The sequence below is a fragment of the Larus michahellis genome, chromosome 2 (assembly GCF_964199755.1).
Source record: "Larus michahellis chromosome 2, bLarMic1.1, whole genome shotgun sequence".
NCBI lineage: Eukaryota > Metazoa > Chordata > Aves > Charadriiformes > Laridae > Larus > Larus michahellis.
Genome location: NC_133897.1, coordinates 25,788,085 through 25,816,077, shown reverse-complemented (window position 1 = coordinate 25,816,077; position 27,993 = coordinate 25,788,085). Strand labels below are relative to the sequence as shown.

Below are 27,993 nucleotides of genomic sequence, written 5' to 3'. Positions count from 1 at the left end.
GCCTGACCTCTTCTGGCTATCATGAAGGCCAATTGCTGCAGGGGAAATTCTCATCTTAATGCAGGTAGACCTGCAAGCGTGATTTTCATTTACATCAGTACAGATTGTGCATCTATAAATATATTAATATATCCAGCACTATGTCCTTCAGAAGGAAGGAAAAACCCTGCATAAATTATTAAAAACTACCTAGATAGAAAGTGGCTGTATTGCAGTAAGGTAACGTTTTAAACTGTCTGGGGCAAAACAAATGATGTTACAAATTACACAGCTATCACTTCTTTAAAATGCCATCTTAATTACGGAATTATTTCATATCACGTTAAATGGCACATTTCTCTTAATGAACTGCCTGTCTCTGTTCACAATAATCTTTTCCTTTGCATATCAATATTTTTGTTCTGACTGATGATGAATTCTTTCTTCTTTAATCCACACCTTTTCCAGTTATCCCTTAATTTCCACATAGCGGATTACTTCCTGTGTAAAATAAATCTGCATAACTATTAACACATTAATGAAATCAAAATTATTTTAAAATTTGGCGTCATTTTCTCACTATATAATACAGTGTGTCCTCTTAAATAAGGAAACATTAAACAAAACCACAATCAGACCATGAAAGCAAAGATTGTACTATGAGATAACCAGGCTGGCTATATTTGAAAGCTCTACCATGACCATAGTAGTTGTTTTCCATATTAGAAACAAGCAAAGAAGTTTCAGAACAATAAAGTTTTAAAGAAAGTTCGATATTTTAAACTCAGGGGCTTGTAGCCACAGTAGTCAAAAGGCTATGGAATAAGGCTGTAAAAGAGGCAAGATGTGTAGGAAAAGAAAATGTTCTCATTTAAAACTAATAGGAGAACATTGTCACGTGACTGAATAAGGCTTTTTTTTCAATTAAAAAAATCACTAGTCATTATTGCCCAGATTTTAAATACACCTACAGATTCATTTGGATGGATGGATCTCTCTTGTACAGAGAGCAGATCACAGTTCTCCATGATCTTTGCGCAATTATCAGATTAACAGCCTGCATGACACTTCGGTGGGGAATACATGACAATGAAACAAATCATGATTCTGATAATAACACAAGATCACAGTCAGCGCTGAGCTAGCTGCAGTACAGATGACATCTAAATCCCATGTTCTTCTTAAGTACAAAACACTGAAACAGATTTTTCATCGTAGTTGATTTAATGGTGTCATAACCAACTTCCTTTATTGCCCTTAATGGGTAATTAAGATGCTTTCCTCCTATTTGAAGGCTCAATATAACTCTAACTTGTAACAAAAGGAAACTGGACTGAACCCTAAGTAATCTAAGATGTGTTTAACAGGGGACCCGTTTAGTGAGTCACACCAATCTCAAGCTCCTTAATGGTTTAAAAAAATTTTTTTTTAAAAATTTCCTTTTCAGCTAATAATCCTTCACAGTGCTGCTCAGTGAGAAGAGTTTAAGTTACAGAATCTACTTTAGTAATACCTGAAAAGACTGGTATATTCAAAGAATTTTAATTTCCACTGTTAAAAAGCAATCAATGAAGACTGACATGGAGAAAATTTCAGTGTGGCTCTACTTTGTGTAAGTCTTAGTTGAAAACAGAACCTCTCAGTTTTTGCAAATTGCTGTCTCCAGATAGTAAACCTGTGTCAAATCTATTCTTTCTCCATAGAATATGAAACTCAATTTCTGTCCATAAGGTTCTCTTCCTGCATCAACTCTCACAATGGTAATTTTTGATTTAGATTTACCCGATACCTCAATAAAACCATTAGATCTATGAAGCAAATTAGATGGAGGCACTAGACCACACATTCTCCTACATCTCCACCTTTAAAACAATGCATAGAGGAATTCTTCAGCCCAAATGCCAGAAATCTGATCTGCCCCTTTGCACTGCTGTCGCTTGAAATTTCCTGCCACCTACGCATCTCCTCTCCCTCTTCACCACAGATCTGGGCAAGATGAGAGAAGGTCACGAGCACAGCACGTGATGCCAGCAACGGGAGGGAAAGGAGGCAGCTTTGGTTACTCCCTGACAGCAGCCAATTATACTGCTAGAAACTAAGAAGGAAGGTCTGGGGTTGGAGGGAAAGGCTTTCATCCTGAGAAAGCAAATAACTAACACAGCAGCATGCCATGGGTCTCTGGGTCCACAGTACCCACAGCCTTTGCAGCCTACAACTTTAATCCTTCCTCCAAGAGAAAAGATTTGAAGGTCCCCTCGCTACCTACCAGCTCCATTTCTAAGCTCTGGCTTCCCTTTCCCTGGATCTAGAAAGCAACGGGGAAGGAAAGGGCTTTTTCCACTGACTCGGTAGTGTGTGATCGAGGTTATGCCAGGACAAATGAACACCGTCTGCTTTGCTGCTCCAGGCCTCCAGCCCAGCTGCCACCGTGAACAGCATTATCAGCTTCTGCTCTCAATGGAAAACACTGTATTTACAGTTAATTACAGAAATAACTGTGTTTTACAAAGACCTGCAAGCCAGCTCAGATTTGAGCAGTTCAGGTTTCACTCTCCAGGTTCCCACTTCCTTTTTTTCAACTTATTCATGACATTGTCACTGAAGTCGTCTTCATGTCTTGATATTTAATACAAATAGAGCTCTCAAAGAAACCCATTACTGACCTTCCTTGGGGTTATGAGAACAAATTCTTCAGATTTCAAAGGCTGTTAGCGGAGTGGTCCAGGCTGCACCTGGGGAAACAGCAACCTCTCACAGGAATACGGGAGAGAAATGCCCTGTTCTTTCTCTGTTCAATCCAGACAGGGTGTTAGAGGAGCCTGTGGACCTACAGTTGGGATAAACCGGTTCCCTTTATCAGCAGCAGCCTCTGATAACAAAAATCCAGACAGCTTCCACCATTTCTACAGCCCCGACAAGGCCTGTTGCTGAGGCAGCAGGAACCCGCCGTGGGTCAGCTGCCTCAGAGGTGACCCAGGCGGCTCCTGCAGCTCATCCCGAATGCCAGGTGGCCACTGCGCCACGGCTCGCTGCTCCTCAAGCTTGCATGAAGCCAGGAAGACCAGAGGGAGCCAGCCTATATAACTAGAGATGCTCTCAGAGGAGTTTTGCAAACAATTTCATCAAGCATCACTGACAATATAAAGTACCAGCTCTTCAGGCACCGTGACAGCTCCCCACCATCTTCAAGAACTGATACTCTGTGGAGCATTTACACAGAAAAACATACCAGTTACGCACGCAAGCAATCTTTTATGCCATCCAGCCTTTCATATGAATCTTATATGGTACATTAAAAAGAAATTCCTTATGGGATTCTTACTGTGAAAAAATAACTGATTTTTTTTCAAGTTGTCAACATATCTTTAATCATTTTAACAGTAAACTAACTATACAGCAACAGTCTTGTCCCTTGTGGCATATCCCCAACATGCTCCCCACAGAAAAATCTATATGGAAATTCATGGAAACATCCTCTTTAATACTCAGCTGCAGTTTTAAAATGCAAGTCCATTGAGTATAATTCTCTTTATTACAAACCTCAAGCCTCTTTGCTCCTGCTATCTATTATTAATCATCCTATGTATCTAGAAGGATGCATGGCTCAATCACACTTACTTGATTCTTTCTTTTACTGCATCACAAGGCTTTACAATAACAAAACTCTGAAAGCTTAAGGCAGGACTTCCACCACAATGCAGACCTCCTGCAGCTCCTTCCCTATCCAAGGAGATCCCAAAAGACAACAAAAAGCTGACAGGAAAAGCTTCAGGGTCAGTGTCATTTGGGAGAGTAAAGCAAAGATATTTCCAGGAAGATTCTTGTGCTGTTTTTCTCTCCAAAGCCCACTCCCACAGATGAGAAAGAGCGATTCTCTTTAGGAACAAGCACTAAAGCACTACATTCCTAGTACTCTTTCTCACTCAGCCCACAACACTAGAATTTGTTGTGATGTTACTGCAGTTTGAAGATTTTTTCTTAAGGACCAAAACCAATAAAAATCAGGGCAGAGAACAGGAGGGAAGGGGAAATGTCTATTCAAGTCTTAATAATAATAACAACAATAATAATAATAAATCAGCAAGTTTTCCTATCCTTGCAAATTATAGTCAAGCTAATAATACCTTCTAGACCTGCTGTTTCATACTTTGAAATCATATTTTGCACTTCTGCCTCCCAGGTACCTTGCACAGTCATAGTCATACACTGGGCCCTGGAGCCACGTGGAGCCATGGCATAGTGAGAAGGTCAGTGTACATACTAAAAAGAATGGCATCCCACTTAAAAGATGTGACTACCGCGGAGGTACTTGAACTTATAACAACTTCACAATCCAAAATAGAGACCAAACAGGTCTTCAAACTTCTTATCCACCCACTTTGTGCAGTTCACTTGTACTGCAGGCCTAGCAGAAAAGACAAATGGGAAAGGCAGCTGCAGGGAAGTTTCACAAATAAGTAATCCACTGAAATACAATCTTCAGATGCAGGTTAATCAGCTCACAGATAAAGCAGGACAGGGCCCTACCAGTAATTTGGCCAGTTTCTCTTAAAGCTTCAGAAATACTACAACTGCCTCACACCCTAGTCAAGTTTAAAAGTTTTGTTCTCTACACCCATGCCCTGAGGATTTTCTTAATGCATCGAAAGGTGATGTCAAGTGCCTACCCTCTAAAGCTATGTGAATTTTTTATCCAAAAAATTTCTAATAAGTATAATTATATATTTTTTAACTCAGAAAGCACAAAATTATTGCAACTAAAGGATATGTAGAAGTAACCATACTATGATCAGATTCAATGTCCACATTGTCCCTGGAAGAGTCAGAATATTAGGCTGTTAGCAAATGTTTTGTGACAGAGAATAAGAAACAAGGCACAGAAAGAGTAAATCCTTCCTGGAAAGTCCCACACAGAAGGTGGAATCCACCTCCTACCTGATTGTCATCAGCTATTTAGGGACTTTGAGATGGAGCTTATTAAGTATGAGAATCTGGATGCAAACATAACTGATTAGCCAATCTTCATTTACATCAGCATTCACAATAGCTAAATGCCAATTCCCAATCACTGAAATGACATATGGCATTGGTTATAATACATACCTCTTATAAACAAATAATTCTTAAATGACTGTTCAATATGAATACAAATCACATATTTGCTTAAATCACTATTTTGCTTAGATTACTAACCACCTGATTGCAACTAACTCTTGAAAAAAACAACATTCTTAGTGATTGACCTTTGAGTTCATGCTCCTGTCCACTGCAGTACAGCCATTTGACACTGTTTACAGTTAGTAGAATAGAATAAACTATTTCAGTTGGAAGGGACCTATAGCAATCATTGAGTCCAACTGCCTGACCAAGTCAGGGCTGGCCAAAAGTTAAAGCATGTTATTAAGGGCGTTGTCCAAATGCCTCTTAAACACTGACAGGGTCGCGGCATCAACCACCTCTCTAGGAAGCCTGTTCCAGTGTTTGACCACACTCGCACTAACGAAATGCTTCCTAATGTCCAGACTAGAGCTCCCGTGGTGCAGCTTTGAACCATTCCCACATGTATAAATAATAATAAATGCATTTATTCTAGAAACATACCTTGCTTTTAGAACTGCTTAGTGGCTTCTCTAAACAAAGGCTGAAAGATTTTCTTTTTTTAAGCCAATACACATCCAAAGGCCAAACAAATGCATCTGCTTACAGTGCAAAGAAAAACTAACGTGAAAAGATAAACTAACATGAAAAGAAAAAATTAACATGAAAAGAAAAATTAACCTACTAACTAAAGGCTAAGGAACAGCTATGCAGCCCAGTCTGTACAGTAACTAGCATCAAGAACAAGGCTCTATTCATTTAAGTTTGTAATTGCTTATGATGTTACTCATTAAAGGTTTGTAATACTTTTTTTCTACTCAAGACAGACATATGTGCGGGGGAATATAAACAAACCCATAGACAGTTAGCCAAATTCACACCACAGGATCAAAAATAATTCTTGCACTTATTTAATCATTCCATAAGGAGAATTCCTTATATACTTTAATTTCCTCTGGAATTTTAATTAGATTGAAAAAAGAATGCAGGAATGGAGTTCAAGGACTATTTTTCATAGCAACAATTATTCAAGATGTAGCCTCCCCTATTATATCTTCTCAAGAAAGCCATTTTTTATAGCTCATCCATTTTTAATTTGATAAAGCCTCTATGTTCTGTTCTCCCTTTTCATCTGACTGCTGAGGCTTCTCATAAATGTTCATTTCCTAGCAGCCATAGCACAATGAACAGAAAAGCAAACCACCGTTCATCTGAACAAAGACACTCCCACAGAGTGGAGTATCTATGTCTGGGAGCCGTGCTGTAGAAAAACACATGCCCACGGTTATTCAAAGATTCCACTTCAGCCGCAGTGCAATGCACTGGCAGGCATGAATAGTCTTTCTTCTACCTTGTTTATTCAAGAACTATGATCTACTACAGCCTGCTTTTAAGTATTTGATATCCTACACTGAGGAGATTAAATAAACTCGATGCCAAATGAAAAACTTTGGTCACGCTGTTGATTTTTTGTAAACTTATGAAACCAAAATCTGAAGGTCTTGTCCTTAGAGACCAAAAGGCCTTTGCTCTAGGATTTTATATTTATTGTGCTAGCAAAGTCAGTCCTTTCTCTGACAGGAACTGATTTCTTGATAGGTTCTCTCCTGCCTTGAGTGCACTTGGAAACAAAACACCCATCTCTCTAATTTCCATAACTGCTCCTCATGTAATTAATCAAAAATACAATCTAAACTGACTTCCTTTCCAAGTGCATTATTGCAATTTAGTCACTCGTGGGAGACAAATATAAAGAGAAAGAGGAATGTATTTTACATCTTGTTTAAGAAGAGCCATTCATACTGGGAAGGCAGAATATGGGCTATAATAACACAGCATTTAAATAAGTAAATATGCACAGGGGTACAGACAGAGAGCACACGGGTGTGCTCTCATTTCTCATGCCTCCAGTGAAAGAGGTCACGACCCTTTAGACTTTAACCTCATCACTTCTAATTTTTCATCTTGCTTCTCAGAAGAGAAATTTAACCCATCTGGTTTTCAATTTTATGAGGTCGTGAGCCATGAAAGAAAATATAGCTTAAAAAAAATTGAGATATATAATCTTCCCTCGGTGTGTAAGAGTAGATTATGCAGATGTTTCTGTTAGGTCAGGACAAACTTACAAGAGAAAAAAAATCCACTCCACAATATTATGCATTCATATGTCTAATGCTGGGTATTTCTTTTTGGTTGTACTTCCACGTCTCTAAACTCTCAAAATAATACACAGTGGTCAACCTTAAATTCCCACCAACACAAAGGTAGGAAAATCCTGCCTCTGATGTCATCACTGGGATATTTAGCCTAGTGCTGCAGTGAGGCAATAACTTCACCAGAAGTGATGGTTATATTTCCTACTACAGCAGGGCAAAAACAAATGCTCCACCCTTTCCTCAGCTGTACGGCCACCTCAGGCATCACAACCAGAGAGAGGTCAACCTACGTCTGAGCTGGATATTTCATTGATTGGTTCACACCTCCAGCAAGGCATTTAACAGTGCTGCTGAAAGTTGGCTTTCTTTTGTTTTCTTAAAAACACAGCTGAAAAATTTGCAGCTTCCCTCTCCTGAGCCACCAGAGCTTCAGCAACTCCCCCCCCCCCCCCCCAAAAAAAAAAACCAAAAACAAACCACCATATGAAACATTTTACATACAAAAGAGTTTGTAAGATCATCTACAGAGTTTTCGGTATCCACGGAAGCTAGAGCACCATCATCACAATTTCTTGAAGGACTTAAAATATGGGGATATTTGGAAGTCAGACGAGCTCATAGTGTTTTATACATACAAGTGATACAACAAAACTAGTCATCTCAAACAGCACACCACCTTCAAGAGAGGACTAACTCATATTTTGCTACAAAAACACTTAATGCTTCACCCGTTTCATATATTTAAGAGATGAAATCTCATAGCAAAATGCAACACGCAGGAATGGGTTTTTTTAAGAATATCTTTAAAATACTTCTACCATCTTCCAAGTTTTGAAAAACAGCAACAGAAAATAGTATGTAAAACCAGATAATAATTGTTTCTAATACTATTTCTCTAATTGCCTTGCAATCCAAAGGCCAATCAAGTTCCTGTGGACTGTGTCCACCTGAAGTTCTGTTCCCTTCTCCAGCATAGCAAATACACACTGAGCTGTTAATTGCAATAATGCTAATTAAAAGACAAAAAAACATGACTGCATTAACAGTGAAATTGCCAATTAGCACATAAGGCTTCCTCATTACTGCTGTGCATGAAATGTGAAGCCTGATGTGGATAGCAGTCATAAAAATAAAAGACATTTTAAAAAAGCCGATAGGTCACTTTTTCAGCTTACTTCAGAAGTTCTGCTGGAACCAGTAGCTGAGAAATTGACCTACAGGAAAGAAAAATTCCTACAACATTTTGTAAAAAACACTGAAGAAAAATATTTCCATTTTCCACATCTGCATTCATAATGGTTTTCAGAGGGAAGAGTACTTGCCCCGGTAGAGCCAACAGAAAGTATTAAAAAAAAAAATTAAATAACAGAAAAAAAGGCTAACGTTTCAGTGGACAATCTCCCCTGACTTTATACTCCACATAAAGCTTCCCCATGAGGGCCTAATGGATACTGAAAGCAGTCCAGGTGGTCCTCGCTTCCTTTATTCTTTAGAAGGCATATTTATTCTTGTGTCCTTCATTCTCTTTCAATGACCATTTTATGAAAGTTAATCCAGATCTCCACAACCCTAGAGCTGCTTCCATAAAGTGACTGTACTCTTCATATAGTCTGTATTTCCTCCGGTGTCTCTACATTTTTTTTTTCGTTTCTTTTTAAAGGTTTTGAATTCTAATTCAGAGGTCTCATGGTAAATAAAACTGAAATACTTTCAGCATTACCTTCCTGGTGAGAACTGGAGTATATATTTGTTTTTCACTTGCTCCCTTTTAATCAAGCATGTTGTTGACCATAATCAATTTCTTCGCTCAGGAGAAAAATGTGCAATTATCTACAATGAAGAAGGTGTGTCTAAGGAATAGGGTGGTAGGAATAGAAATCAATGGAACCATCTGTCTGACATTCCTACAACATTATAAGAGACTTGTAATTAACTGCTTGCCTACCAAAGTCTGCCAGCTTTAACTCCCCCGTGTCACTGATCAGAAGATTCTGTGGTTTCAGGTCCCTGTGCAAAATGTAACGCTGGTGGATGTAAGACAGTCCTCGCAGCAACTGAAATAAAAATAACTGAAAAAGAGGGGGACAAAAAATGACCTCTGTTAATATTTTGCATATAACCACAGGTGATTTCTTCACAATATGCAGGGTGCTTGCATATTGTGGTAACATTGTGTCAGAATTCCTCCCAAACTGGTGTAATTCCCACCCAAATTTAACACAACGAAATTTCCATCTAAAAAATATATGTACTTTGCAAGGACTAACCCCAGCCTCCGAGCCCTACTATATCATCGATTCAATTTGCCTGCTTTAAAAAGAACAAGAGCAATACAACCATGTGCAGACGGCTCAATTTCTACCAAATTATAATTATATTCCATTTACCCATATGGCCTTAGAGATTAGGTGGTAGCCTGAAGACAGATGTGTATCTTCACTAATTATAGGAAACAACAGTACAGGGTGGATAGGGATGGGGAGATAAGGCTGGGGGATGGGACACTGGAGCTAAAACAAAGAAGAAATTAATAATATAACAATAATGTCTGTGTACGCAAAGAAATCTGCAAGTGTGCAAGTGTGATAGGTTTTCTCCTTCAAAGTTGTTGTTTTTTGTTGTTTTTTTTTTTAATTGGAGTTGCTTATGTATTTTTCATTAGGAAATAGTAATTCTCACGGAACCTAAAGATTACTTTTGAAACCTAATTATAATAGACTTTAAGGTAGATTCAGACAGGAGCCTAACTCATCTCCCATGTTTCTTTTAACCCTTCACTGGACTCTACAAATGCTTTCCCTAGAGCTAAGCATTGATATTGTGTATTTTTGTAATTTACATTTATGAACAAAAGAGATGGATGATGGAGATCTTTTGTCCTCCCCTTTTCATCTCCTCTCCCATCATTCTCCTGCATTCTTATTGGCACCTGCTGTGAAAGGCTGTAAGCATCACCCTCATGGATTTTGTCAACACAAAGGGTGAACGATAGTTTCCCAGGAGTTTTCTTTGCAGTTTTGAAAAATCTCTCCAAATATACGGACCCCTCTTATTGCCTGAAATATTTTAAGAAATACTAGTTTCCAAATGGGAACACAACAACCCTTTGCAAAGCCAAACATGAAGGATTCAAGAGTGGACCCTGTTTGTCACAGCTCAGCAGCCGATGAAACATGCTCTGTCGGAAGTTGTGGAAACCACACCAAAGATTTGGGAAAAGTCAACTCGGGCACATGAGAATTTCTAATTAACTTGCAACACAAGCATCCTATTTAGTGACTGCTGAAGTGAGGAGACATTATAAAAGGGGTTACAAAATCTGATTATAGGAGAGAATAAAGGCTGACATGAAAGAAACAGAAATGTCATGTTACTAAAGTTGAAATGAATTTAATTGCATTTCATTTTTTTCCCAAGTGCAGACACAATACACTGTATGTTTAGCTATTTAGCCAGGGCACAAAGAGCCATATCAATCACCTTCTTGCCAGGGTTGGGTCTAACAATGTGCTGAGGAAGCCTAAGAGCAAAATACAGAAATGAAAGAATAGCAGGAAAGTCATAAGTAACATGCACATTCCTTTTTGAATTGTGGTTAAAATGGAACTCATGGTACACAAAAACTATTTTAATAAGGGCAGGAAGCAGAAACAGCTTTCATTACAGCCTTAAAATATAAACTAAATTCTATTAAATGCCTTAAAATTAGTATTTTTTTAATAAAAAGATAGAGAAAATATCCAGTTTGCTAGGCTAAATCAATGGCATTTAACGTGAAACATTATTTTTAAATATGCAAAGAAATTTCAATTATCATGTTATCTTACAGCACTGTAATCTTTATAACTCAAAATACATTTATTAATGTGGGCTTTCATTTGGCTTTAATGTAAAGAATCAAGTGATTTGACACAACATGCTAAGAAAAAAACACAACAATTTCCTAGCTAAACAGAAAAAACGTCTACTCTTGAGGACAGCTTTGGAACGTAGTTTTATTCCAAACTTGTAGACATGCTGTACTCATCCAGTACTTCCACAAAAGTCAATTAATTCACTCACATACACTATATCAATTACTGCCTCCTGGGAGGAGGAACATGAAAGAGAAGGAGAAAAAGTCTCCCTGAATTCATTACAGGGTAAACTCAGCCATTGTTTTGTTGCTTTCTCTTTTCCTCTTCACCTTTCTTTTTTCCTTGGTACTATTAAATGTGAAAAGATTTAAGTGAAAACATGAGCTTAACACCTGTCAGTAGAGCATTCTGCAAATCACAGGCCCTTTGGGATTGCTTGGGAAGAGACAACAGTAGAAGAAGCTCTCCATTCTCAAGGGTTCCCCACTCCACAAAAAGAAAAGACCATTTGGGAAGAACCATTTCTGACACCCCAGGAAACACTTCTGCCTTCTCACAGCCAAGTTCCCCCCCCGTCTTTGAGGAAAGCCCTCTCCCAGAAACCCATTCTCCTTCAAAGCTATCTGCATTGCCTTCACAAGGACAGAAATGAATGCTAGATAAGGTACCGTCACCTCGTACTTGTATATCCAATCTGAAATCAGCATACCACCTATCATGGTCGTACTCTGACCTTACTTGCTCCTTCCTCCAGCTTGCTCAATTCTGATCACTGTGAGAAACCTCAGCCTGGGGCTTCTGCTGGGGCATTTTGAACAAGCAACTGAACTGCCATTTCCCCAAGGGCACAGGATGGTCGCCCTGTGAACCAGAGGAAAACTCTAAAAGGAGTCAATGGCAAATTCCATATGCATTTCAACGGGTTGGTTGTGAGGGTAGAAACGATACAGATGCCTGATTCTTGAGCTTCCATGTTAGCAATTTTAATTTTGCACGGTCCTACACAAGGCTGTATAAGTGTCAAATAACCCGTAATAAACAAACTAGGACATCATTTGTGTACACTTTGTAGCTTATTAGTAAGAATAGAGGTTTTGGTGATAAAATGAAAGACTCGCAAAACGACAAGGGTCATTGTGATAAGAGTTGGAAAAGACAGAAAACAGGAATGGGATTTGCCTCTAAAAGTCAGGTTTTCAGCAAGGCTTTACATTAGGAGTCTCAACTTTATATCCAGACCAAACGAAATTTAATACTTGTGCTTCAGGCCCTGCTTATTTATTATAGCCATGAAAAAAAATACCTTTTTTTCCCCTAACAGTTATGCAGCTTTCACTTTAATGAGCAACCTATTTTCATGAAGAATTTTCATTGTCACTGAGAAAAATGCATGCAGGTCAAAGCTAATTTGGGGTTTGTGGACTGTGATATTAAAAGAATATTAGCAGTTCTTAAAACTTATAAGAGAAAGGAGTCGAGTACACAAAAACATTAGCACCTACATAGTCTTTCAAGTATAAGGCCTGGATAGCCACTTGAGCTACATGCAGCATTTGACCAAATGCCTGTTTAAACCAATTACATCTTCTGAGAGACTTGCCAGCTGCCTGGAGGAATAGCCCTGCTTTCATGGTGGTTTTCATGGGTCTGGGTAAGTGTACAACCTAGACCATCACACACACACATCTAACAGCTGCAAGATGGCTCATGTGCAGCAGAATGCTTTACTATCTTGTTGGCCTCTGAATGTCACGTAGGATGTTGAGCTCTTCTCATCCAAATGAGCTTATAAACTAAACACTGACACAGGCCATGCAAAACACATCCAACACGTGGCAGTGATGGGAATTAACACTTTCTGACTTAGGTTCAGAAAGCTCTGATCGGTCTAATGATAAAGGATCCTCCTCATGTACAGGTGATTTGTGTAGAAGTGCTCAGATGACTCCACATAGTTGTTCTCCATTCCCAGGGATAGTAGAGAGATTCTGGCAAAGGATACTGGGGTAAGTGAAAAGCAGAAAGAAACTCTTGACATGCACAGAGAGATTCTCCAGAAGATGTACCATTTCCACACAGCGTCTGCTGAGGCATCAAGGACCTCATATGACAAGAAAATTGCTGCCCAAGAGAACAGACTAATGAGGCCTGTGGGAGGCTTTTTAAAGTCAGGAACTGTCTTTCCCTGATGGCAGAGAAGGATTTCTGAATGCTTTCCTGCATTTGAACTCCCTTACCACGTGTTGTATTGTGGGAATAACGGACCTGGCCCTAGATACAGAAGTAGGAAGCTACATGGAACCTTTTAGTCTACAGAAGATGCACAAAACTCTCGTCTCTGCTCTCTCTGAAGCGAGGGACTGCAAATGGAGCTAAGCTAACCTGGACCAGGAGTTCACATCAGTTGAGAAGAAAGCTAAAAGCAAGACTGGATTAATGTGCCAGTCCTTTAGGAAGCTCATATTGTTGTATTAGCATAGTTATTTTCAAAAAGTAATACACAATACTGCACAAGTTTTATTATCACTCATCAATGATAACACAAATTCTCCTGCTTGCTGTATGTATCATCTGAATTCCCCTTGTGTATATTCAGCATTAATCGACATCATACTCAGTCTTAATAGGCCATCAAATATAAAAATACCAGTAAAAGAAACCCAGACGAGGACACCTCACCTCATGCTTGCAACCAGTCTACTTCTCCCTACCATCCACAGGATATTACAGGCTTCTATGAATTACTGGCTATTTACAAAGGCAAAAGGAGGTAATAAATCCCCACAGTACTATCTCACAGCCTTGGAAATTGTCCTGGTTTGAGGTAAAACAGAACGAACTTTCTGTCCAGTAATTTTATTTCTTAGCTAGGCCTCTTCTAACCCTCTGAAATTAACAGCATGTTGCGTCTAAAATGGTTCGTTCAGAGTTTGTGCCAAGGAACGGTACGCAGAGAGGGTCATGCTTATACTTATTGCTGTAACAACCAAGGTCAGCTAATTTTGTTATTTGCCCCATTGGAGGGTTGGAAGCAGAAAAGCGTAGAGGTGTCCCACCTGCAGGGAGGAGCGGACAGAACAGGTGATCAAAATTTGACGAACAGAGGTACTCCATCCCAGCTGCCCCATGCTCAGTATAAAAGCTGAGGGATCAAAGGGTCAACTCTCTTCCTTCAATGGCTGATGTCCGAGGAGGACCCTATCTGTTCATCTGCCTTTGATCCTGATCCGTGTGTTCCTGATTCCATCTGTGGAACCCAGTTCCCACCCGTTGCTGAGTCCAGCCTGGGACTTCCCCAGTGCCTGCCGGTGATGTCATCCTGGGAGCTTAATACAGTTTTGTATATACTGTATCTATTTCATTATTTCCTTTTTATTTCATTATTAGTATTTCATTAAAGTAGTTTAGTTTCTTCTGAACTCATAGATCTCTCTTCATCTCTCCCCCTCCTCCCCGTGTACGAGAGGTTGGGGGAGAGCATCTGTTGCCGGCCATTGGCCGATTTGGCCAAAACCACGACAGAAATAAAGACAACCGACCACAACACTCAGTTACATTTTGGTTTACCAGATTGTTTGGGAGTTTTAGATCTATTTGTTTTAAACCATTAACATAAGAAAAAACTACCTGGTAGTATGTATTATCACAGAAGCAATGAGAAATGTCTCTGTGTGACTTCTGCTAGCATGTCAAAAGCTCATCAGGCATAATCTTTTTTCTCACTGTTGGTTTGCTATTCTTTTCACTCCTCCCAACCAGGATAATACCCGTGAGAGGAAATCCAACTTTTCACTCCTAACAATGTCCTGGGGAAATACTGGACTTTTTAGGTCAAAGCTTTGTAGACTCTCTTGCTTAAATTGTCAGAAGAAGAAATTCCAGGAATAAAGTGTTGACTTGAGATGAATTTGCATCCCTAGGAATAAAGGATCCTATCTGAATAAAAAATTACTAGTCATTTGAATCAGAGTGATTTTCATGATCATAATAAGCTTTATCTCAATAAAAGGTTCACCTATCTGGCCTCCCTGGAACCAACCGGGTTCTCTCCAAAAAAAATTTAAAATAATTCACTCAAAACACATTTATAAAGGTTTCTAACTTGCTCCTGCACTCCTTATGTGAGAGTCTTACCAAAGACAATGTCACACAGAAATGCACACAATTACAACCACTGTGAATGCACATCGTATCATTACTTTTAAAAAAGATACAGATTTTTCCACTTATTTGCAGCAGAAGTGCAAAGTAAAGAGATTGGAAAGTGTTAATTTGCTAACTTCTATTCTCTTTGATGTTCTTTTAATCATTTTCTGTCCCCTCTGGGTACTACTACAGTCATTTGCAATGAGGAAGGTGTGCTTAATTAACTGAGCATAAAGACACTCCCTTATGATCTGTTATAGTCGTCTGCTGATGTTGAATAAGTGGAAGACTCTTTCAGATTTTTTTCTCCTGAATGGCAAAAGTAAAAATAAATTCAATTCAATTAAATCTCCTTTTCTAACTTTCATCAATTCAGTTCCATGCTGAACTAGGTCAAGGTGGCAACTGGTGCCTCACCAATTTTAAAGACTCTGGGAAAAGTGTTTTCTTCATCCCTACAATATTTGCATGTTTTTTTGCCATATGTGAACCATATGGATCATCAGACAATAAATTACACACACTAGATATGAAAGTGACATTCTTCTAGCATGAATTTTAACACACTGATAAAGATTCTGCATTTACTGTTCACAGTTGTGCATATTATCAAATCATTACTTTAAGTGACAAGACTGACAAAGTGAAATGCTGATGCCATATTTAATGTCTGATAACTAAAAAGTCTAATTTAAATAATCAATTCTCAATGCCATGTGTAAAAGACGACCTTAATTTGGCATAACATTATTCTGTCTGCTCTACACCTGCTTGTTCGCTGACTGAGAAATGAAAAATAGCAACTTCTCAACCACATTAAACAGCATCGCTTCCTCCTTAGCATGTCTGTTGAAATGTATTTTTAATTCAACTCTACATCAGCGGCATCACTAATTTCAGCGAGTAGGAGACAGATTTCAAAGGCATGATATTAGTTACATTTGCTTCCAGTAACGACCGATAAAATTAAAAGGACTACCATAGTAGGTATGCACCTCAGAGTAAAAGAGTGTTTTCTCCAGATTCCAGTGAGTCAATATGATAGGTGAAACAAGACACGAAAATTCATCATAGCTGGATATACAATCATGGTTTAATTGCCCAATTCCTGTGCACAAGTCTATGCCAGTCAACCTTTTGGTGAGACACCTCTATTTACACACCACTTACATGCCACAGCTTCCCCTACATCACGTAATCACACATTTGTCACATATGGATGCAGGACTGGCCATGTGATTCAACACTCATCTCCCACAAAAAAGGGGACCACAAACCTCTTGTCCACGCCACAGATGTTTATACAGTCACACGATGGAAAGAAAACAGAAGCCCACCAGGGAGGCCTACATCAACAACACAACTGTAACCTAAAACCCAAAGCATTTTTATCATACTGTTCAGATACTATGCTTTACTAAGAAGCATCTGGTTTTATATCTTACCAATAATGAATGGAGCTACTGCTTAGCAAGAGCCAGTGCGCAATGCCCTGCTACTGCCAAAGTTCAAGCAGCTGCACTTCAAGTACAGTAAGCCTCACGTGGATGGGATACAGGAGCTGCCTAATCCTTCCATGTTCTGAATGCTTCCCTACCCTCTGTGCTTCAGATTATTCTAAAACTGTAATCAGTTCAATTATAAATATTTATGTTTACCAAAGACTTCAGATGACAACTACCCTACGGCTTTGACTCAGATTATTAATTTTCACAGTAATCATTAAGTGCCAAAATTATTCGCCTCACAAAAACAGATTCAACTTTAAAAACTGCAACCATTAGTTAATGACAATGTTGTCAGTACTGCAGTGTGGAGAGGAATAAATTAATACCACAAGTGATTAAGTGCCAGAGACTTCTGATAACATCAGATAACGTACACTGTATTTCAACATCTTCAATTCAGTGCGCACTTCATCTTGTTAAGGAGGCCAGTAATAAAACTTTGGTTTAATAAATCCAATAGTTTTATCATATCTGATTTGGGATTTTTGTTAATTTTTTTTTAACTTAGAGTGCTATAAAGTTGACTGATCTCTTCTTGAGCATTTAGCACAGAACAGTGTTGCACCATCCCATATGTTTCAATAGTTCCTATCAATTACATTTCTTTTAAGCTATTTTTGCAGAAGTTTTAAGACTAAACTAGTTACGGTTTTTTTGCAGAAACTTAAGCATATTTTTTAGAGATTATTGGTCTGTCCTAGGAAACTTAATAACCAAATTCCACTCCACACTTTGCCACATATCTTACATGTGACCTTGACAGTCAACTGTTTTCTCTGACTCAATATTACAGTGATAAAACTCATTTTTAAAGGTTGTGGTGGGGGTAGGGCTTAGTTGGTTGAGGTTTCCCTTCAAAAATATCCATCAATTATGCATAGAAGACTGCTGTGCCCTGCTTCGTAGGAGCAAGGAAGGCTCAGAATTGAGATGGGTAAGAGCTGAAGTCTTGAAGGCTCCTGGGAGAAGGCTGAATATTCCTGTTCCCTGCATGCAAAGTTCAACAAGAGGGCCTGCTTTCTTCTTACGCTTTTTGGTCCTGGCAAGAGAAAAGGTGCCGAGGGAGAAGAACAAATAAGAGTAGCAATATTAGATGGAATAAGAACAAACTGGAAGTTCCTTCTCCCTCTGGTCATAGTTGACTATAGGAGCCTTCCAAGTTGTCTGAAGTAAAAGATTTTGAGAGTGATTAAGAGATAGAGACAGTTTTTGTCTGGTTGACAACCATGTTGTCATTCAGACTGGTGTTGCACGGATTGAGGAATGATGGGTCAGGGGCAAGTATCTTTTTATTTTGTCAAAGATGTTTTTTTGAAGTTGAATGCTCATACAAATCAGTATTACCTCTAACACTGTAAGTAGAGGAAAGAAGAGAGAAAACAAATAAGGGTGCTTTTCCCAAAAGACTACAGCTACTCAATGCAGCATCACTAATTGAAAAGCAAATCAGCTTTTATTAATAGATTTATTTTTAAGGCAGGAATGCAAACAAGCAATGCAGGCATGACAGATGCAAGCCTGTGCTTCACTTGTTCCACTAGTTACAGAAAATGGATTCAGCTATAAAACAAATGCATCAAAACACAAAGATGAATTTAGTTGCATTACTGAGAACGTGATAATATGGAGTAAAAGATGCATATAAAATAAAGATGATATTTTGAAGGTTAAAAGAAGTTAAGAACAGTTACATTTTCACAGGACATGCTGAAACGTACAAAAAAAATACTTAAAAATTAAATTATGAATTTACAAAACAAGAACCATTTATGGACAGCTGCAAACAAAGGCTCAGGAGAACCAAGAAGATAAGTCTCTGGTTGAGACAGCCCTGTACCAGACAGAAAGGAACACAAATCAGAATGAAGATCACCATAAAAAAAAACGGCAGGGTCAGTTAGCTGCTGTGACCCATCGGAGTTCCTGCTGTAGGAAGCAATCCGGATGTTTCAATTCAGAGTCCAAGAAGTATGAACCATCTCTAAAGGAGCAACAGCTGTAGGAAAGAAAGCCAGGAGTAGATTTCAGCACTCCAGGCCAGGAGGAACAGCATAGGGAGAGTCAGGAGCAAGTCTTGTACCTCGTTTTGCCACAGCCACGTTTTGAAGCTTGGCAAGCACCACATGGTATACACCTACAAATCAGCTCTTAGCTCCAACCACGTACAAAGCTGCAGCAGTAGCTTCCAACAGAAACATAATTATACGTGGGGCCACGTACTTAAGGTTTATTGCCTTCAGTTTTGGAAAAACTGAGAAAGACGTCTTCAAAACCAGAGAAGAGAAGAGAAGATGAGGCTGCGCCTACTGAACAGGGACTTATTAACTAATTACCTTTTCTCTCCTCAACTCTAATACCAAACACAGTATATTAATATAGAGTTATCAATAACTGGTAGATACACAGGCTTGTTAGTTACCAAAGTTGTATACAATTGTGTATATGGAGCTAACAGAGTTTGGAGAATCTTCGGATTGAAACAACTGCTTTCTGCCAATTTCCCTTCTATCCGATAAAGATGCTGCAGGTACCTAATCACATTTATGTCACCAGGATACTCAGTTTAACATTCCCAGGGACAGCTATTTTAAAAATAGCTTTAGATAATAACATCTCAGCCTCACATACAAATTCTTTGGAGGTTTAAAACCTGATGTTATATGTAAGACTTGGGCCTCCATACATGAATTGGAAAATTCTGAAATCATTATGTCTGAATACATATGTACCGCTAAAAATGCTAAACCTAATATTTTAAGAAGCAATATTTTTTGTTTGCTTAAACATACTTTCCCGAGACTCCTACAACTGCCAATTGAGACATTCTTCTTTATAATTCCACATACTTATAATATTCTGCTTACTCTTTATTTAAAATATTTAAGTGACAGCAAATAACCTATTTGAAACCACAAAGAAAGGCAATGTCAAACACAACACCCAAGGGGACAGCAATATGTGTGTCCATCAAAGTAATTTGGATTTTATTCTATTTACGATTCTCCATGTAAAAGTAAGCCTGAGGGAACACACATTGTCTTTAGCTTGTAAATACGGAGAAAATGCAGAAATATAATTAAGCTGAAGATGTCCTATAAAACGAAAACATAAGTAAATAATGGCTTTGCTTCTGCATTCCTATAAAGTACTGTTTTAGAGGAGCTACTGCATAATATTCCTTGGAAAAAGAAAGATGTGTGATTATGTGGTTTTGTATTTATAACTGGCAACAAGCCAGAAAGGAATATCCATCAGTAGGCAACAAAATTAAAAGACAGGGGGTCTTTCGTCATACTGGGAGAGCATCAATGGCTTAATCCCACAGGTCAGCCCCAGAGAGCCGAGACTAATTTATTGCTACTGGAATGTAATTGCTCAACTGGAAGTTTTTTTAAAATGTATTTAGGGATCACATAACCAGTGATTCTGAACAAACACTGTCTAAAAGTCTTCCTAAAAGTGAAATTCCTGAAGGACGCTAGCAAGAAGGGGCTGGCAGGGAGAGAAGGCTAATTAACATGGCTCAGTTCAACCCTTAAAAATCAGCTGTAGCTCCAGATAGATAACTCTGTCCAGAAGCTAAAACTAAAATAGCTGGCAAAGTCTCAGAACCCAAATTACATAAATCGACAAACTGAGTACAGTGCAACAAAGCATTAAGATAATACGTAGTAACCATCGTACCTCCTCTGTAAGAAGAGAGGAGTGCAAGCTTTCAGTTTTGCATGCTGGTGAAGGTCTGGGAGTTGTTAGCGTATATGACTGGGTTCCCTTCCCTCTGCAACTCCTGTCCTCCCAGCTGAAGAAATCACTCTGTTGGGCTAAGCAGGTATTTCTCACTCAGCTTTGAGAGCAGGTATTTTACTGAAAACCCCAGGCAGGCTGATTCACTTTTTAAGTGGCAGGAGCTCAAATCATCATGATAGGTTTGAATAATTACTGCAAGAATTAAGGCTAGCCTTTGCTGCTGGCCTGGCAAGAGAGTCTATCAAATACATATAATCAATTTTCATTAATATTATTTAACAGAAAGAAAAAGAATTTTAATTATAGAATCATAGAATCACGGAATGGTTCGGGTTGGAAGGGACCTTAAAGATCATCAGTTCCACCCCCCCTGCCACGGGCAGGGACACCTCCCACTAGACCAGGCTGCTCAAAGCCTCAATCCAATGGGATTGCTCATCGTAGAAGGGTGGTTTCATCTGCTCCAACTTCTCAATGTTTTTTCTCTTTTTTTCCCAGTTTCCTTTTTATTAATAATCCATCTGGACTTTAAAAAGCTTCAACTCGCAGCATATCAGGACTCTACACTTGGCTACTCAAAGGAATATTTCTGATGTGTCCGTAAGCTTCAAAAGTGTTGCTGAACACTGTTGTTAGGTGGTAAAGGTGGCCACAGGAATACATGCAGCAAAATTTGAAAGGGAAATGCTGCTGCTGCAGTTCCCTCTGCAGCTCCCATTTTAAAAGACACATATCTGAGGTTTTAGAGGAGTGACACATTAGCAAGCCCAATTATCCATGTATACCTATCCTCCTCAAAGACAAGCTCACTGGGCCCTCATACGATCAAGAAAAAATACAGTTACGTGAACTGTGATGTCTTCTCAGCGGGGAACAATTACAGCTACAATGACTACTGTGCATTAGATCTCCAGTTATACAGCACTGCAGCCTTGGAAGAGGTCTTACAAATCTGAAGCAGCATGAAGAACTTTCCAAGCCAGTCTTAGCTTATCCCAGACCTCAGAGGGCCGAATGTAAAAGTATCCACACAGGGAAATGAAACATAAAACTATCGTTTTAACAAGCACATTGAGCACATGAAACTCTGTTTAGGAAACTAAGCAGTGAAGAAAGCTCAAAAGTTTTACTGGTTGAAGAGCAGGTCCCACCTCACCCATCTTCAGCCATTTCAAAGTGCTGCACTCACAGAGGAACTGTGAAGCTGGCCCTGGGAGGAGACCCATGGGCCTTCCCTGTCCACACTAGCAAAATGTCTGAGTGACAGTCTTACATTACAAGGATGCTATCTTGCAGTATAAACATCATGTGTTTTCAAAAAGAATTTATTTTTTTTTTTAGTTTGGCCAAATATAAGGAAGAATTTTTGTGATTTTTTTTTTTTATCGCAGCCATTCATCCAACTTCATATGCTGTAGGTGACACTTTTCCGTGAAAGAACACAGAAAATTAATCAATCTACATTATACAACTAGTTGATGTACAAATGATCAGCTAATGGAAAAAAAAATTCTTTCCTCTTTTTAAAATATTTTCTTTTCTTAAACCAAACAAAACTTAAACAAAAAAAAAACTTCTGAGTTTTCCAGGAAAGAGAGATTTATTTTTTCCATGAACTTCTCAATTTCAAGCAACTAAATAGTGGAATAAAGCTCTTAGCATGAGAAGTGAAGACTTAAACACTTCCAAAGTGGAACAACAATGGGACTGATGTCAAAGTGCAAGACAAGTGTAACAAATATCATCTGGGTGATCTATACACACATGACACACTCAGCATGTCTAACTGGCTTCCATTTGATGCTAAAATAATTTGGCTGACTTCCCAGAAAGTAACTGGATCAAGTCTTGACTGATCTATTTTTCCATTAAATCCTGCTATTAAACTCCCTCCTTCCTGCGTGATGATTCTCAGTATCTACCTTAGAAGGAAAAACTTTTTTCAAAAGTGAGATCAGCTATGAAAATGCTTCGTCAAAGTAAGCAAAAAGTTTAGGGAAGATTTTATGTGCTCATATAAAAAGCGGTACCTTCAGCTAATATAACTCATTACAGTTCCCCCAAACTCAGTGAACCTACAAAGACTTACCTCACTGAAGATCTAGTACTGACAGCCTAAAGCGTGTTTACTCAGGGGTTTTAGGGCAGTATTGTCTTGTCTTAAGAGCAAATGCTTGACTGGAGGGGAGGGGGTTACCAACACTGTAACAGTATTTACTCATATATTCTGGCTCTGAATCAATTTTATAGACTTCACAATTTCTTTTGTGGGAATGTCCAAATAATTGCATTTTTAATTATTTTTAAGAAAAAAATATTTTAAAATATTGTTCATACGCCAATCAGTTTCCCTTTAGCTAATAATCAGTTTCTATGAAACAAATGACATGACATTTTGCGCAAAGTTACTGTTACTGTGTTTGCTTTGAACGTGTGCTCTTTTTGACTCTTACCTTCACATTTTCTGGATGAAGCCCTCCAGGGTGTTTGTCCATGTACTGACATAAATCAGTGTGCTAAAAGAAAGTCAGATGGAAAAAAGTGTATTAATATCTGTATGACTGCAGCAATAAATATCCTTCTACTTAGGAGTGGACAGAACAAATGGAAAATAAGGAGATTTTTCACATGTGTACACACATACTTGTACCTTTACACTCTATTTTATTTAACAACCTTGGTAACTTGACTGATATGAATGTTCACCAAACGTAAATTTTTCCTAACACCCTGTGTATAGTAAATTAATTATTTGAATTTTAATATCATTTTATACCTTGTAAGGACAATATCACCAACACCATACAGGTAATATCTCGAGGGAAGAGGAAGATCCTAAAGGGAGAACGTCAAATGCTACTCTCATTATTCCCATCAAAACATCACCTTTTAAATATAATTTTATGGCGATTCTAGATTAAGATGGGTCAATGGTTTAGAAAATACATCTGAAAGGTATTGCAAATTAGAGTACTGAATGATACTTTCCAGCACAAAAAGAAGAATATATTATGCACATATGCAGCTATTAATTACAGATACTTTACAAAACCAATGAAGACTGAAAACTTTACATTTTAACTTCATAGTTGCCCATATTCCCTGCAAATATATGATAACATCTCTTCAGAAAATATGCAGGCTTGCAATGTATACATTACTGTTATTTTTAATTAATAATTATTTATTGCTTTTACTATGGAAACAGTATTTTCTCTGAATTTTTCTCTTGCACTTCTTCACTTTCCTACCAGTCAGCAGAACGCTTTCATGGCATGTTGCTTCTCTGATTTGCTTGCACAACTCAGCTTCTGGAATTATGTTCAGAATAAATAAAGCAAAAATATGCACTAGGTTAACCACCAAAAACTTGGAGACTGACTCTGCCTTACACATCTGGTTTCTGAACACATCTGGCAAAAATCATCTAGCATTCCTTGAAAAGCTACTTGGCAACACCTGCCTCACATACAGGCCAACTAAATATAGGCAGGTTTCAAGGTGAGAGTTTTGGACAAAAGCTGCCTTTGACGTAGCAGAATGGTTTCTCTGTGCAGCATTTCCAAGGCCAGGAGCCATTCTTTAGTGCTCTTTTGCAGACTTACATGGATACATAGGAAAGTTCACATCTAAGAGACAAAATCTGCACCAGTGATAACTGTTCTGGATAACTTTTTCTTCTGAAATCATACACTATGAAAATACATTCTGCATGTAGCATTAACAGCGCAATGACGTAAGATGCACTGGTTGATTAGGTTGTGCACTAGCCCAGCTTTTTTCAGGAATTCTTACCCAGCTTCAAGAGAAGCCATGACTGCAGGAAATCACTTGAGTTCCAAAATGAACAGCGTGAGTATCACAAGGACAGAGGGCACGCTCAAACAGGCAAAGCACACTAAATACAACACAACAGAGCTTCTTCCAAAACACAGGCTACAGCAAGCAATATTTCAATTAATAGTTAACACATCAGTGAATGCATTTACAAAGAAAATGAAAAAAATACACCTCTACCAGTGAATAGTTACGGTCAGTAAAGTGCATTTTTCATCAAGTCTATGTTTAGCTTAAGGGCTTATTCCTAGTTTCTGTAAAATCTTTAACCACTTCAGGTTCATATTCCTCTTCTATTCTCCCACTTAGTTTTCTGGGACTGTATCAATGAGTCATGCCAAAAACGGACCAGTCATCCTTCAGTACGCATCATCACATTGCCCAGTTTTGCCTTGTTTTACTGTATCAACACCAAGGAAATATACTTGAACAAAGTCATCTGCTACCCTTGTCAAATATTTGTTTGAAAAAACTGACAGTTTTGGGGGACTAAACCCGGCACAATAGATTGTCTCTGGCAAAACATCAGCGGAAACACTACTACTGTAGGTGATGTCAGTCTTTGTGACTAGTGTCAAATAAGAAATTTGGGGGATTCCCCCTGTTCTAATAGGTTATTTCTTACTGCACAGAAACGGCAGCCTGATGGAATAACATGTTCCCTTCTCTAACTTTGATAAAAATCTTTGAATAGTGATAGCACCTGCAGCGCTTGGGAGAAGTTTAATGAAAGGCCTGAAATTTCGCTTTAGAAAGCCTGACAGGGTGAACAGGGCAACTCTGTCCCATCCCCATCATGGCACCTCAGACGCCCCCGAGCACGGCCAACAAGCACAGCACACTCCCTCGCGTGGGCTGGCTTAAGGAGGAGATTATCATTTCCCCACGTTTCAGTCTTCCAGCCTTTGTGGGTGACAGATAACCTGGTAGGTGGGAAACTTACTGTATTCTTCACCTTCTATGATTTGCAACTAGTCAGCCAACAGAAACCACACCAGAGGAAGACAAACCCAATGCAAATTCTAAAGGTTGCATATCCCTGAAGCCCCAGCACCCCAGCTGCCCACTAGCTGCACCTTTCTATTCACCAAAAACTTTCTAAGAACATCCTCTTCAGAGTCACATCACTAGGAAAACCAATAAATCATCTTTTTGTTTCCAATATACTTGTAATGAATTGCGAGGATAACTCCATTTTCTTCTACGTATATTTCAGTTATTATTTGGATGCATTTCCTCCATACACGAACATCAACAATGATCCTGTTTGTGTTATGCATCATTTGCCTCTTCCTCCTGCCCCAAAGACCAGGATGACTGGTAACCTGGTATAACCTTCTGCATCAGTAGTTATTTCCTTCAAAAACTGATTGCTCACATCTACCTAAAATTCATTGTAAGCAATTTCTACAGAATCCTGGAAACTTTACACAGCCAACTGTGCAGCAGACTTTTGGCATCTATTTTTTCCCCATACACATGGTACAGACACAGCAAAACCTCTACCAAATCTCCATTCAGACAGTAAATGGAAAAGGAAAGTCTTTTTTGTTCAAATCTTTTGAGAATTTGCCCTCATAAAACTAAGTTAGAGTCCTTCTCCTAAAAGCATCTTCTCCTTCAGCAACTACAGTACCAACTGGGAAAGCATCTTATTAAGTCAGAGTACATTGTTCCTCACTTAAAAAAAAAAAAAAAAAAAGAAAGAAAAAAAAGGAAGGTAGCAGTAAAGCAAAGGCAGTTATCAGTTGCTCTTCTTTTCCCAAGACAGGGACTCAATGCACATTGAATTAAATATTAGCATAGCCAGGAAAGCTGACAGCACTGCAGGGACAGCTATTTCTAAACCTGTTTTCCCTTTTGGCGGGCAAGTGTCCGCTCCAGTTCTTTTGTGCTCAACTGACATTGAAGAAGACAACATGAATGCAAGTTTCAGGAAAGCATTAAAAAGAAAACAGAGGGCAAACTGGATGAAAGTAGTTTTCTAACAGTATTCCATGAAATTGGTACCATATCAATGAACAGAGTCTTTTTCTTCATGCTGTATTTCAAAGTAGAAGGCAACGCACTTTCTGGAAGAGTGGCTGCAGATACAGCATGCTATGCTCTGACACTAGGGTCTCTGCTGTGGTTACCACCTTGATCTGATAAAATATATACCCTACAAAAAATTCAAGATACAATTACATATTGGCAATAACATAAAACTATGCTGAAACAAGGTAGGAAGACAAGAAGCAAACTGACCAACACATCTTTTACAATCCTTTCTCCACTGTCTCAGGAGGGAGGACACCTCAGAGGGAAGTGGGATACATTGGGAATGCAGCGCAGAGACTTCCAACTAATTGCAAGTATCCGTCACACACATCCTGATCCCAGGTGGACCTGGCTACACCAATTCTGCTTCGATCTAGTTTTTAACAACTCTATCAGCCATGCTGTTAGTCCCCGACACACATAAATCACCACAAGTAATCCCATGCTGACAGAACATAGGATATTTTAGCTTAAGTTCAAAATCCCATTCATTCCTGCTCTTGAAGACTCCACCAATTTACCCACACCTATATGTACAAATAGTCTATTAGCACTCTTCTGTTTATAACAGCTGCACAAAAACATTAAATAGAGATAAATCAGGTTTCCATAGTGAAGAACTCAAAAGCTAGGAAAGCCCAGAATTAACAGGGTTTATCCAACCTTTTATCTGTTTGCCCAATAAATATACATTATGATAACTTTTTAAATGCGTAATGTGATCACATACTTTTTTCCCCTCACAGGATTAGACACACTCACTGAACAGAATAGGAGGGACTTGATTACTGAACAGCTGTGCTGGTTTTGTGGTTGTATTTTTTCCCCATTCTCACGCAGCTTGCAGTCTCTGGCTTATTTACTACTTTGAAGGCAGAAATATTAATCTCACAGGCTTTCCTGCCCTGCTTATTGCTACGCTATTCACATGCTTCACAAACATAAAACAATTTCATAGCAATTGAGGGGAGATGTGGCATTATTCCCTTTTATAAGGTAGGGAATTGAAGCAAAGAGAAAAAATTCTTAAATATTTTGGGAACTCGGTTTAAAGCACTTTGGTTTTGCCTTTTCAGAGTACTTGGCACTATTTCACCTTCTGTGTTTTCACTGACTTCAGTTACAGCTGTGAGTGTGTAACGCTTTTGCAAAGGAGACTGAGAATCTCATGTTGAATAGCACTAGTCAGTCATATCTGAACTGCGATGACAGCAATTTGCCATAACATCATAAAATTGTGGTGATGATGACGATTCCCAATGTAGAAAGGATGGAACCCAGTTCTCTGCAGCAGTGTTACCCGCCTTAATTGAAACGATACTTTGAATGAGGCAGGAACCCTAGAAGACACCACGGTTCCAACATCCACAAAAAACGAGAAAAGTTCAACAATTACCACCTGCCTTCACCTCACAGTCCTCTGCAGAGCTGCGCAACAGGCTCCTCCGCAAGGCTGGCGAAAGGAGATGGCATAGGCCATTTTTATCTTCCCATCCTCCAATTTTAAGAACTTGACTTTGCCACCTCACTAACACAACAACGTTTTGTGCAAAATCTCCTATGCTTTAAGTGAACAATTTGATCTTCCCTCCCACTACTGCCTCCCCCAGAAGCAATTTCACTTGC

The 27,993-nt window shown here is 38.8% G+C and overlaps 1 protein-coding gene across 4 annotated transcripts in view; it reads right to left on the bottom strand.

Moving 5' to 3' along the window:
• CDK14 (cyclin dependent kinase 14) overlaps positions 1 to 27,993 on the bottom strand; it is a 328,079-nt gene that overhangs the window by 153,149 nt on the left and 146,937 nt on the right. For all 4 annotated transcript variants that reach the window (XR_012585470.1, XM_074574642.1, XM_074574644.1 and 1 more), the window contains 2 exons: positions 22,944 to 23,006; positions 9,178 to 9,301 (listed from right to left, as the gene is read on the bottom strand). Coding sequence is in view for 3 of the 4 variants with exons in the window: in XM_074574642.1 (XP_074430743.1) it covers positions 9,178 to 9,301; positions 22,944 to 23,006 (187 nt within the window). In the remaining variant the exon portion in view is untranslated. The remainder of the gene's footprint in view (positions 1 to 9,177; positions 9,302 to 22,943; positions 23,007 to 27,993) is intronic.